Source organism: Grampus griseus, assembly GCF_964374135.1.
Source record: "Grampus griseus genome assembly, chromosome: 6".
NCBI lineage: Eukaryota > Metazoa > Chordata > Mammalia > Artiodactyla > Delphinidae > Grampus > Grampus griseus.
This window is the reverse complement of record NC_139000.1, coordinates 6,281,434-6,293,949: the sequence shown is the minus strand read 5'-3', so window position 1 is coordinate 6,293,949 and position 12,516 is coordinate 6,281,434. Positions and strand designations below refer to the sequence as shown.

Sequence of the window (12,516 nt, the reverse complement as noted above, 5' to 3'; positions counted from 1 at the left end):
ATAATCTACTACACATTATATACAGAATATATGTGTTGCATATAATATACTACACGTTATATACAGCATATATGTACTGCATATAATATACTACACGTTATATACAGAATATATGTACTGCATATAATATACTACACGTTATATACAGTGTATGTGTATCATTTAAATTGTTAAACATACAATACTTTTATCATTCAAATGACTGAAATGAGAAAAAAAAAAACTTGGGAAGATGGGGGTGAACTGTGAAATCAGAAAATCACAAAAGAGATGACAGATTTGGAAAGATCAAGAGCTGTGACTTTGAGTCCACTAAGCAGACTGATCTCTAGCCAGCCATAGCATCCTTAGCAAGAGATCCTAAATCACAGATTGCAAACCTCTGCCCTGTTGTATGGGATGAGCTGTGTCACCTCCACCCTAGTGAGAGTCCCACATTCAGGCTCTTTACAAACAGCCAAAATCTGGGCTTAGTGAGACGAAGAAGTTCACATGGAGGCCTGGGGGTCGACGTGGTCACCCTTGGGAGGAAACTGGGAAGTTTGATGACCGCGGCTCCTCAGCTTCCGCTTCCGACTCTGCTCTGTAGGGTCATGACCTCTCTGAGCCTCAGTTTCTCATCTTATGAAGGGGATCTTGATGGGACCTGCTGCACAGACTGTGGTGGGGATTACATGAGCAAGGTGTAAAAAACTTAGCTGGGGGGCTCCCCTGGTGGCGCAGTGGTTGAGAGTCCGCCTGCCGATGCAGGGGACACGGGTTCGTGCCCCGGTCCGGGAAGATCCCACATGCCGTGGAGCGGCTGGGCCCGTGAGCCATGGCCGCTGAGCCTGCATGTCCAGAGCCTGTGCTCTGCAACGGGAGAGGCCACAACAGGGAGAGGCCCGCATACCGCAAAAAAAAAAAAAAAAAAAAAAAAACTTAGCTGGTTGCTTGGACTGTTGTGATCCGTCACCAGAGGTCAGCTCTCACTCTGATGAAGTACTCTGTAACTGCTACCAGCGCTTAGAGTTCATCTCACAACTGGCAGAGACACGCTGAGTATTGTGGAGGCTCAGTTGGGAATTGCTGTTCTAGACAGGCACAGACAAAATTACTTAGGACAGTTTAAATTATAACAAAGAGACCCTGAGATACGGTGGCTTAAATGAGATAGAAGTTTACTTTTCTCTCACTGAACAGTCCAGACGTAGGTAGCACTGGTAGAGTGGCTCTGCCATTCTCAACACATGGCTTTCATCTCCAGGTCCAAAGTGGTTGCTTCACTTCCTGCCATCACATCTGCATTCCAGCCAATGGAAAAAGGAGAAAGAGCAAGGGTTATGCAAAACTCAGAAGTGGCACATGTCGCTTTTTGCTGTCATACTGTTGACTAGAACAGAGCCCCATGATCCCGGCGGGGGCTGGGACACATAGTCTGCAGCTGGCTGGCCATGTGCTCAGCCTGAATTCATGGATTCTTTTATTAAAGCAGGGAGGAGAGAGATTGGTAGACAAGAAGCAGGCTTTGTCATCCAGACCACCAGAAACCTAGGTGTTTTCTGTGGTCAACAAATATATTATCTCCTGATTTGTACCAGGCTGTCTGTGAAGTCGCAGGGGTAGGTAAAACAGACCATCCTTTCGTGGAGCCCATAGCCTAGGTGGGGGGAAAGGCTTAAATAAACAAATGCAACGCAGGAAGAGTAGAAGGTGTGTTGAGGGAGCATATTATGGTGTCAGTTTATTTAGGCTTTAAATGATTGTATTGAAAATGTTTTTACAGGCACATGATAAAACAAAATTCAAACATTAAAATTTAAAGGGCCCCTGTGGGCCAGCGAGGGCCTTTCTGAGGCAAAGCCTCTAAGCTGAGACCTTCAGGTGCGTCCGTCAGTGCACATCCAACAGGCCACTCACACCCTTCTCTACCTCTCTCTCCTCACCTCACACAGGGCACCTGTCAGTCATGCGGTGTTTCCGGACCCAACCTGTGGGCCTGTCTCCAGGTATAGTATCCTTGCAGATGTCTGGGGTGGGGAGCTGGGTCCAGACTCTGGGGTGGGAACATCCGTCCCCCATGGGCACGGCTGGGAACCTTGGGCAGGGACACAGGGCATGGATGTCTCGGGTGTGGTGCCCAAGCCCAAGCCAAGAGGGCCCCAGAGTGTGTGAGCCCCCGGCCTGGCTGCACTGGCAGCCATTAAGGATGCCAAGAGGAGAAAGCAAGTTGGAGAAGACTCTGGACTGAATGATCCCATCAGCATTAAAGGCAAAGTTCTGTCCTTGTGCGCGCGCGCGCATGTGTGTGTGTGAGAGAGAGAGAGAGAGAGAGAGAGAGAGAGAGGCTGTAGCATCTTGGCTCTGAGCCCTGGGCCAGGCCTTTGTTTCCCCGTCTGTAAAGTAGAGGCCACAACACTGATAACTGCCCCCTCCTTGCAGACCCACCTTACGGTAGAATTTGAAGAGATGATGCCTGTGATGGTCTTAACAGGTTGTGTGGCCGGTAGACAGTGTCCAGGAAAATCTGGTCATGATTATTACTGCTTACCAAAAAGAGTAACGGTAGATGTATCAACACCTGACAGTTTTCTCTGGGGGGTAGAATTATGGGTAATTCATTTTTCTTTGTAACTTTGTAGTGTTTTCCAATTTTTCTACAGGTATGTATTGCATTTTATAGTCATACTGAAAATGGCTGTTACTTAAAATTTCTTTGAAAACAAATACAAGGAGGAACAAAAAAGCCCACAGGGGTGAAAATACCATAGTTCAAGTCTGTCTTTTCAGAAGACTTAGGACCCCCCAGGGGGCTTTGGCCTCCTCCTTTGGGACCTATTGCTCAGTGTAAAACACACTGCAAGACACCGTCTGGGCCCCCAGGGGACAGCAAGAAGTGCGAGGCGTGGTCTTACCTCCTGGGAGCCCACAGGCCCCCCAGAGAGATAGAGACGGACCTGATGCAGAAATTGGCACATCCTTTATGATGCAGCCCAAAGGTCGTTTCCTTGAAAGGTCCTCACCAGCCTGTGCAGTGTTGACCACAGCTGGAAATGACACCAAAGCACTCCTACGGAGAAGCAGGCCGATCGCTGGGGCGGAGGCCCGCAGAGGAGAGACACTTGAGCTGGACCTTGGGCGCTGGGTGGATTTGGGAGAGGAGAGCACAAGGCCAGAGGCAGGTCACCGGGGACACTGAGGGGCATGGGGTCCGCACCGGGCCCCATCCGCCTCTGCCCGATTCAGTGTTCCCCGTTAGAAAGTGGCCGTGAGGCCCAGTCTCCCCACCCAAAGTGTGAGTCCCGATAACTGGCCCCTCAGGAGGTGGGGTTTCGGTGAAAAAGGGACGAGTGGAGGGGGAGAGGGTCTGGGCGCCAAGCAGCCGGGCCTCAGCTTTGCCCAGATCTGGCTGCGACCCTGCCTGCCTTCTTGCAGGAGAGCAGCAGCGGGGCACACTGCCCGTCTCGCTCAGAGGCGGGGGCGGCTGTGTGGTGGCCATCGCTGCCCAGCGCGGACCCTGGCTGTGCAAACCTGTGTTCCTGCAGGGCGGCAGGGCCTCAGTGCCTGCGGATCCTGCTGGGTGGAGACGGGCACTGGCTCGCTGTGCTGGCAGCATCCTCTTAGCCGCCCCATCCTTCCGCGCTCCTTTCCTCTCCTCCCCCCTCCCCAGGTCGCCTGCTCCTACGTCGGCTGCGGAGAATCCTTTGCTGACCACAGCACCATCCATGCGCAGGTGAGCGTGGTGGCCGGGAGCATGCGCGCCGCGGTCCGACAGCCCAGAGGTCAAAGCCCAGCTTCGCCGCCCCCAGCGCCATGTACCGCTCTGGGCGTCAGTGGTTATATGTGTAAAATGGGAAGGATCTCGGCGAAGAAGCAAGAGAGAATGCCGCTGCAGCCCCTGGCGCTCCTGGCCTGCGGGGGGGCGGGTCCTGAGCTTCTGGGCCTCTGACCCGATGGGGCTTTTTCCTGAGGCCGGAGAGCTCACGCAGCCCTGAGGCAGGCCTGGGGCACCCATTAGGCCGCTGTACCCTTCTGATTTTGCACCTTGCCCTCTAGGCCAAAAAGCACAACCTGACAGTGAACCTGACCACGTTCCGGGTGTGGTGCTACGCCTGTGAGAAGGAGGTGTTCCTGGAGCCTCGGCTGGCGGCCCAGCCGCCAGGCCCCTCACCCAAGTTCTCAGAGCAGGTGAGCGGGTGCGGGCGCCAGCCGAGGAGACGCCCAGGAGGGCAGGGCGGTGGGTCCCCGACGGCGTCTGTTCCTGCTCAGCATTGCCAGCTGGCTTTGAGGAGCTCGTGTCAGCGAACGCCTGCTGAGCCCCAGCCCTGTGTCAGGGCCCGGCAACACGGAGGTGCCTGGAACGAGGGCGGCCCTCCCGCAGGGAGTTTGTAGGCCTCGGGTGAGTCCAGGGCCGTGGGGCGGGGCACACCCTCCCTGGCCTGTGGAGAGCCCCTGGTGATGGTCCTGCACCCACCTCTCTGGGGGAAACGCCCGGAAACCTCCCACCCCCCAACCAGGCAAGGCACACGCAGGGCGCCGAGCAGCCCTTAAAGGAGGCAGGCAGGTGAGCCCAGCCTGGAGCTGGCCTCAGGGAGCAGTCAGAGAGCTGGCCCTGGAGCCCCGGGAGGCCAGGCGCGTGTGTGTGTGTGCGTGTGCGTGTGTAGGCCAGGCGTGTGTGTGTGTGTAGGCCAGGCATGTCTGTGTGTGTGTGTATGTAGGCCAGGCGTGTCTGCGTGTGTGTGTAGGCCAGGCATGTCTGCATGCATGCGTGTGTGTGTGTGTGTGTGTAGGCCAGGCGTGTCTCTGTGTGTGCATGCATGTGTGTGTGTGTATGTAGGCCAGGCGTGTTTGTGTGTGTGTAGACCAGGCATGTCTCTGTGTGTGCATGCATGTGTGTGTATGTGTGTGTGTGGGCTAGGCGTGTCTGCGTGCGTGTGTGTATAGGCCAGGCATGTCTTTGTGTGTGCATGCATGTGTGTGTGTGTGTGGAGGCCAGGCGTGTCTGCGTGCGTGTGTGTGTGTGTGTGTGTGTGGAGGCCAGGCGTGTTTGCGTGCGTGTGTGTGTGCGTGCAGTGCTGTCTTCTCCACGTTGGACAGCGACCATCACATAATGGGTGCTTGATGAGTGTATATAGAATACGTTTGTGGACATGGTAGATATTTACGATTTTTTACAAAAAAGGCTCTGAAGAAGTATATACAAATCCTGTTTTGAGGGTGTATGTGTATTAACAGTTAAAACGCTACATAAATAAGATAGACTATCAACAGTGGTTGTCTCAGGAAAGTTGGATTGCCTGTTGTTTTTTCTGTGTTTCTGTTTTTTCCCAAATTTATATAAATAAATTAAACTATTACTACTCATTATTGTAAGTAAAACACAAGTCACGGAGTTCCCAGGGCAAGGCCACCAATGCCCTCTCCTTCCACGGCGTCCTCTGCTCAGATGGGCTGGCTCAGTGCAGGCTGGGGGCCTGGGCTTCTCCCCCTACCCTGAACCCCAGCAGGGGAGGCATACGGGCCCCTGACCCCAACCCCTCTCCCTCCTCAGCCCCCTAGTTTTCCTCACTCTGGTTCTCGAACACAGGACTCTGCGCCGCCCTCCCACCCTCTGAAAGCTGTCCCCATTGCTGTGGCTGACGAAGGAGAGTCCGAGTCGGAGGACGATGACCTCAAACCGCGAGGTAACGGCCCCACGCGCTGCGCTGCCTGGGCAGGGCGGGGTGGCCTGTGGGGCATGAGGGCTTCCCTGGGGCGCCAGCCGCCGCCCTCAGCCCTGTACAGCCATGTATCCCTGGACGGGCCGGCCCGTCTGCACCCAGGCCACTGCCCCTGCTCGGTGCTGACGGTGGGCTGGGCTGGGTGGACGGCGGAGGGGTCCGTAGGTTCCGTACACTGCGGTAACCAGAGCTGCTGGGAGTGGGACTACGTCAGCAGACTCAGCAGGTTTCCGGGGTGGGTCCTGGGGACTCAGAACCATCCTCTATGGGTTCCTGCCGTGTCGAGATGCTCACCTTCCCCTTCCTCTGTGTGCGCTGGTCTCCCAGGCCTCACGGGCATGAAGAACCTTGGCAACTCCTGCTACATGAACGCGGCCCTGCAGGCCCTGTCCAATTGGTAGGTTGCGCCTCATCTGGGAGTTGGGGCCCCCAGGCCGGGTTCTGTGTTGCCCACAGAAGCCTGTGTGTGGATACACATCAAAGTGCCCCAAGCCACACATGCCCTCTGACCCAGCAATCCCTCCTGTTGGAATTGATCCTAAGGAGGTACCCTGAGATGTTGAGAAAGCTGTCTGTGCAGTGAGGTTCAGCATTCTGCCGTTTACTGGAAACAACTTAAAGGTCGATAAAATCGTAAATTTATTGTAGGGCAGCCTTACAGTGAGTTCAGGAAAAAATGGTGCAGGACAATGTTTATTAAAAAGAGGAGGAGTTCAGAATATGCTAAGTAGGAAAAAGGAGGTTATAAACCTTTGTTTGGTGCAATCCCATTTTGGAGAGAAAATATTATTTTCCATCTAGGATAGGGTGTCCACTCCCTGAGGCTGGGACATCTCCTATTCCTGGCACTCAGGGTCTCCCACCTAGCAGGGGTTCAATGTGTGTGTGTGTGTGTGTGTGTGTACGTGTGAGAGAGAAGGAGGGAGGGATGGGGGATACGCATACATAGAAAAGTCTAGAAGGACATGCCCCCAGATCTACAGAGTAGCTATCCTCACGTAGTAGGATTAAGGTCAGTTATTATTGTTTGCTTAGTATTTTTAAGTTTTTCTACAGTAAATGAGTATTTCTTATGTAATAAGATAACAAAAACAAAGAAAAGGGGAGTGGGGAAGATGCTTTTGGGCTCAGGAAGGTTTCCAGGAAGGGGCTGACGGGAGGACAGGCAGTGGTTCCTCTCGTTCACACAACAGTCTTTAAAGAAAGACCCTATTTCCAAACACAATCACATTCTAAGGTACGGGGGTTAGGACTTCAGTGTATGAATTTTTTTTTGTTTTTAATTTTTTTTTAATTTATTTTTGGCTGCTTTGGGGTCTTCGTGGCTGCATGCGGGCTTTCTCTAGTTGCGGTGAGCGGGGGCCACTCTTGGTTGTGGTGCGCGGGCTCCTCATTGCGGTGGCCTCTCGTTGTGGAGCACGGGCTCTAGGCGCGTGGGCTTCAGGAGTTGTGGCACGTGGGCTCTAGAGCGCAGGCTCGGTAGTTGTGGTGCACGGGCTTAGTTGCTCCACGGCATGTGGGATCTTCCCTCACTAGGGCTCGAACCCATCTCCCCTGCATTGGCAGGCGGATTCTCAACCACCGCGCCATCAGGAAGCCCTCAGTGTATGAATTTGGGGGGATACAATTCAGCCCACAATAGGTGGTGTCCTTCAATGCCTTCTGCAGGCATTTCTGGCTCCAGGGGCCACAGTGCATCCCACATAAGATGCTTTTGCTTCTCCACCCGGCTCTTTGTAAACAACGCCACGCTCCCCTTCTTTTCTCTTCTGACCTGGCTCCCTGCCCCGTCCCCCAGCCCCCCACTGACGCAGTTCTTCTTGGAGTGTGGAGGCCTGGTGCGTACAGACAAGAAGCCAGCCCTGTGCAAAAGTTACCAGAAGCTGGTCTCTGAGGTCTGGCACCGGAAACGGTGAGTTGACCAAGTCCCTAACCTGGGGCAGGGGTGTGGGGGTGGGTTTTCTGTCGGCCCCTTGAGAGAGCACTTCCTGTGCCTTCAGCCTCTCACCATCACTTGCTGTGTTTTACCCTGTGCAATGCTTACATCGGCCCTTCGAGCTGTAGGTCATAGCCAACTCTGTTTCACAAATTGGGGAACTGAGGTTCAGAAGATTTAAGGATCTCGCTCAAGATAGCACGTCTTGTGAAAGGTGGAGCTAGAATTTGAGCCTGGTGCGGATTGAAGATGGCAGCATTTTGCAGCGTGTGTGCTGAGGTCCAGAGTTGTGTGGTGACCACTCCTAGGTCCCAGCCACATCTGTACATGTAGGAAAGGATTTCAGAAGTGGCTGGCACTGACATTCAGGGGCTTTAGCTCAGTGAAAAAGGACTTTAAAGACCAGAAGCCTGGGTTAGATCTGTTTCTCCAGGAAAAGTTAAAATTGGGACTAATTTCAAGTGAGTGCTGGGAATTCCCTGGCAGTCCAGTGGTTAGGACTTTCACTGCTGTGATCCGGGTTCAATCCCTGGTCGGGGAACTAAGATCCTGCAAGCTGCGTGGTGCGGCCAAAAAAACCCAAAACAAAACAAAACAACAACAACAAAACAAACTGTGAGTGCATAGAAACATGTTAAGTGTAAAAGCAGATTATTAAACAGTGTGATGCAGCATAATTCCAATTTTAAGAAGCCACATTTAAGTGTTTACCTGCATGTAATTTTGTATATGCATCTGTATTTTCATGGAAAAATCTGGAAATCTTAATGGTAGTTATCTCTGGGTGGGGCTGTTAGTGTTGATGATTCTTTGTTGTACTTTTCTGAGATTTTCTGTTTTTCAATCATGCACATGTATTTTTTTTTTAAAGCAGCTGTCATTTTTATTTATTTTTATTTATTTATTTAGCCACGCCACGCCACGTGCGGGATCTTAGTTCCCCGACCAGGGTTTAGACCCACGCGCCCTGCAGTGGAAGCGCACAGTCTTAACCACTGGACCACCAGGGAAGTCCCCATGTATTACTTTTGAAATTAGAAAACCACGATAAATATTTTATAATGAGAACAGTTTTAGGGTAGCTTGTCGTGGGCTGGTGGGACACGATGCCCTCCCAGTCAGGAGCCTTCTGCCTCACTGAACCATGACTTGACGTTTTCCTTCTTGACCTTAGAGATGTGCAAACCTGCTGGGGCTGCCGGCCGGGTTAGCACCTCCCAAAGTTGTAGTAAACGCATCCCTGAGTCTGATCTGGCTGTACTGGCTGCCTGGCTGCCCTCATGGGCTTGAGCAGCTCAGAGCAGGCCACCTGTACTAATGGGTCTGGTCTTCCTACAGCCCCAGCTACGTGGTTCCCACCAGCCTGTCCCATGGGATCAAGTTGGTCAACCCGATGTTCCGAGGCTATGCCCAGCAGGTAGGCCGTCCGGCCCCCCGGGGGACACACCCAGGGCTGTAACTTACCAGGCCTGGCTTTGAAGCCAAGACCAGTGTGGAAATCGGCAGCAGCAGCTCTGCTTTGCCAGGCAGGGCTCCTGGATCAGACCTGCTGCCTGAGCCCTTCACCTGTGTGGGGACGTGGGGGCCTCCCGGCAACCTGGTGTTCTCCCCACTCAACAGACGGGGAGACTGAGGCTCAGCGGCCAAGTCCTCACCCACTTACCACGTACCAGTTACACAGCTGGTACGTGGCAGAGGGGAAAGTTGACCTCGGACAGCCTTATCTCCAGGCGTGTGGCACCTCAGCACTCACCCAAATCGGCACGTGGCCTCTTGTTCCCCAAGTCGCAGGCAGGATTTCACTTTTATTAAAGTAAACATCTTGATGACAAGTTTTTGTAAATCTAGAGAACCCCTCTGAAGCCAGTGATGCCTTTCTATGGCGTAAAATCATGGGCCCAAGATGAAGCAGAACGCAGCCACACACCTCCCCCTGCCCCAGGCGGACGGTCAAGTGGTCCAAGTCCTGCCCCAGAGTGGGGTTTCGCTGCTGGCCTGAACCTGTTTGCCCTGCCGATGCTGCTGCCTGTGTGGGGGGCCCAGGAACAGAGCAGCGGTCACCGAGGGATGCCCTTGGCCCCCCTCCTTCGGCCCCCACTCTCCCCAGGGTGAGGGCTGCTGGACCCTTCTCTGCTCACACCCTCAGTTGTTTGAACACTTGGCCTCTGCCTGAGAAGCCCAGCGTTGCCTCCACACCGCCCTTTCTGGGGGGTGATAATACCCACGGTGATCAGAATCCACCATGCACCATTTATTAAGTGGTCAGTACCTGCCACATAAGGTCAGCCCTGTTTCTACTCACAGAGCTCTCATGAAGTGGGCCCCGTCATCATCTTCACGTTATAGGTAAGGAGCTGAGGCTCAGAGAGGTTCTACAAGTGGCTCAGGTCACACAGTGCACAGCGGCAGGGACGGGATTTAGGCTTACCTGAGCCATCCCTCACCGCAGCGCTGCCCTCCCTGTACAAGGACCCCTGCTGGCCCTCAGGCTCTCGGTGAGGACACCGGGGAGGAGGGCTGCTCGGCTGCTGCCCAACATCCACTTGACTCCAAAGCATCCCTTTCTGTGGATCTTGGACGTAGCACAGGGGACGTGTCTGAGTCTGAAACATACAGGTAGCTGTAGGCCTCTCTTAATGGCCAGAGGATGCTGTCATGCTTCCACGTGGCTTGAGATTTTAGCAACGAACACAGGGTACTTTTGTTAAAAGGAAGAAGCAGAAAGAAAAGTAGATGACGTATTGAGGGCCTGTTTCTTAAAAGGACCTTTCAGTGTCCCTGACGCACAGGACACACGTCTCCTACCCCCTCCCTGATGCTCGATGGAATCCAACCAGAGCCCTCTCCTCCCTCTGCTAGAATTGAGAAAATGAGGCCCTTCTCTCCATATCGGTGACCTGAGGCTTTGGGTGCTTGGCTGGGCCTGGCCACTGTGTGGTCCCCACCTCGTTGGGCAGGAGTTGGGCTCGGGAGCTGCTTCTGACATCCAGGGCAGGTACTGTGAGGGACAGGACTGGACTTTGAACCCAGTGGCCCCACACAGCACCAAGTGTCCCCAGCTGTCAGAGGCCGGCCACCGTCATCTTCTGACCTTTTAAAGCGCCTCCTGTGTGCACTGCTCATGGCTGGGCCAGTGGGCAGGCTGGGCCAGAGGCCTCGCTGCCCTGGCTTCCTCTGGGTTATGACGTAGTCACAGTGTAGTCGGAATAACAGCGTCACTGCTGGGATTTGAGACCCGGCCAACCTGAAGAGGCACCTTAGTCCGAGTCATGCCCAGGCCTGCGGGAAGCCTGTTCTCCTGCACCAGTCTCAATGGCAGCAGAAGGCGTGGGCACGGGGGCTGGTGAAGGACTGGAAGGGCAGAGAGAACCAGAGGCAGGTCAAGGATGCAGGCAGCCTGGCCTGCTGGGTGGCATTGCTCCCTCCCTGTGGAACTCAGCTGAGCACTCACCTGCAGACGCACTCACAGTGTCACCTTTGTCCTACTCGGGCTCCCTGCCCACCATCACTGTCCCCTCCTTTAGGGAGCAAGGCGACTTTAATGGCTGAACGCGGTATGTCCACTCTCTCCCATGCTGAGCTGGGAGCAGGGCTGCAGGTGATGGAGAGCAGGAGCTGGGTCAGGTGGACCTGGCTCACCACCTCTGCTCTGCCGCTTCACAGCGTGAGGCCTGGGAGGGGTCGGCCAGCCTCTCGAGGCTCAACGTCCTCCTCAGTAGGAGGGGGCTTAGGACAGTCGTGTTGAGGAGGCCACTGTGAAGGGTGCCCGTATGGGCCCCCCAGCATCCGTGTCGACGCCGCCCCTGGTTCCAGGACACCCAAGAGTTCCTGCGCTGCCTGATGGACCAGCTGCACGAGGAGCTCAAGGAGCCCGTGGTGGCCGCGGCGGCAGCGCTGACCGAGGCTCGGGACTCAGACTCGAGCGACACAGATGAGAAGCGGGAGGGCGACCGGAGCCCATCAGAGGACGAGTTCCTGTCCTGCGACTCCAGCAGCGACCGCGGTGAGGGCGACGGGCAGGGGCGCGGCGGGGGCGGCCCCCAGGCTGAGACGGAGCTGCTGGTCGCGGACGAGGCGGGCCGCGCCATCTCCGAGAAGGAGCGCATGAAGGACCGCAAGTTCTCGTGGGGCCAGCAGCGCACCAACTCGGAGCAGGTGGACGAGGACGCCGACGTGGACACTGCCATGGCCGCCCTGAACCAGCAGCCCACGGACACGCAGCCGCCGTCACCGCGGTCCACCAGCCCCTGCCGGACACCAGGTACCAGCCAAGCCCGTCGGGGCATCGCGGCCCCGTTTGTCCAGCTCCTGCTGGGGGGCAGAGCACCCACAGCCTGCTCAGCTCCGCCCCACCCTGGGGGGCTCTCCCATGAGACCCGACTTACCGGTGAGAAATCGGCTAAATGATGTGTCCAGACTCACTTGGACTCAGAGCCCGCCTGAGCCCTCCGCTGGGAACGGGAAGGGTGTGGACAGCGTGTTCTGCGTGGGGCTGGGGGGCTGGGGTGGGCCCAGGACAGAGGAGGTGTGGTGGGTTCAGGCCTCAGTCCCCTTAGGAGGCGCTGGCAGGTCTTCCTGACCAGGCCCGGGGCTGGCTCGGCTGCCCTGCCCCAGCACGGTCCCCCCTTTGCCCCCAGAGCCGGACAATGAGGCCCACATGCGCAGCGCCTCTCGCCCCTGCAGCCCTGTCCACCTCCACGAGGGCCACACCAAGCTGGCCAGCAGCCCTCCTCGTGCGAGCCCCGTGAGGATGGGGCCGTCCTACGTGCTCAAGAAAGGTTCGGGGGAGCGGGCGGGCAGGGAAGGTGGGCCGGGCATCCCCGCGTGGAGTCGGGGCTGGGGTGGAAGCCGCACCCCTGGCTGCCGTTTTTGGGTTTGGAG

The 12,516-nt window shown here is 55.5% G+C and overlaps 1 protein-coding gene across 1 annotated transcript in view; it reads left to right on the top strand.

The window, feature by feature from the left end:
- USP20 (ubiquitin specific peptidase 20) overlaps positions 1-12,516 on the top strand; it is a 49,302-nt gene that overhangs the window by 21,127 nt on the left and 15,659 nt on the right. Inside the window, exons 4-12 of the mRNA XM_082657378.1 lie at positions 1,935-1,988; positions 3,650-3,712; positions 4,036-4,167; positions 5,567-5,663; positions 6,027-6,096; positions 7,498-7,611; positions 8,974-9,052; positions 11,449-11,896; positions 12,273-12,413. Coding sequence (XP_082513504.1) covers positions 1,935-1,988; positions 3,650-3,712; positions 4,036-4,167; positions 5,567-5,663; positions 6,027-6,096; positions 7,498-7,611; positions 8,974-9,052; positions 11,449-11,896; positions 12,273-12,413 — 1,198 coding nt within the window. The remainder of the gene's footprint in view (positions 1-1,934; positions 1,989-3,649; positions 3,713-4,035; positions 4,168-5,566; positions 5,664-6,026; positions 6,097-7,497; positions 7,612-8,973; positions 9,053-11,448; positions 11,897-12,272; positions 12,414-12,516) is intronic.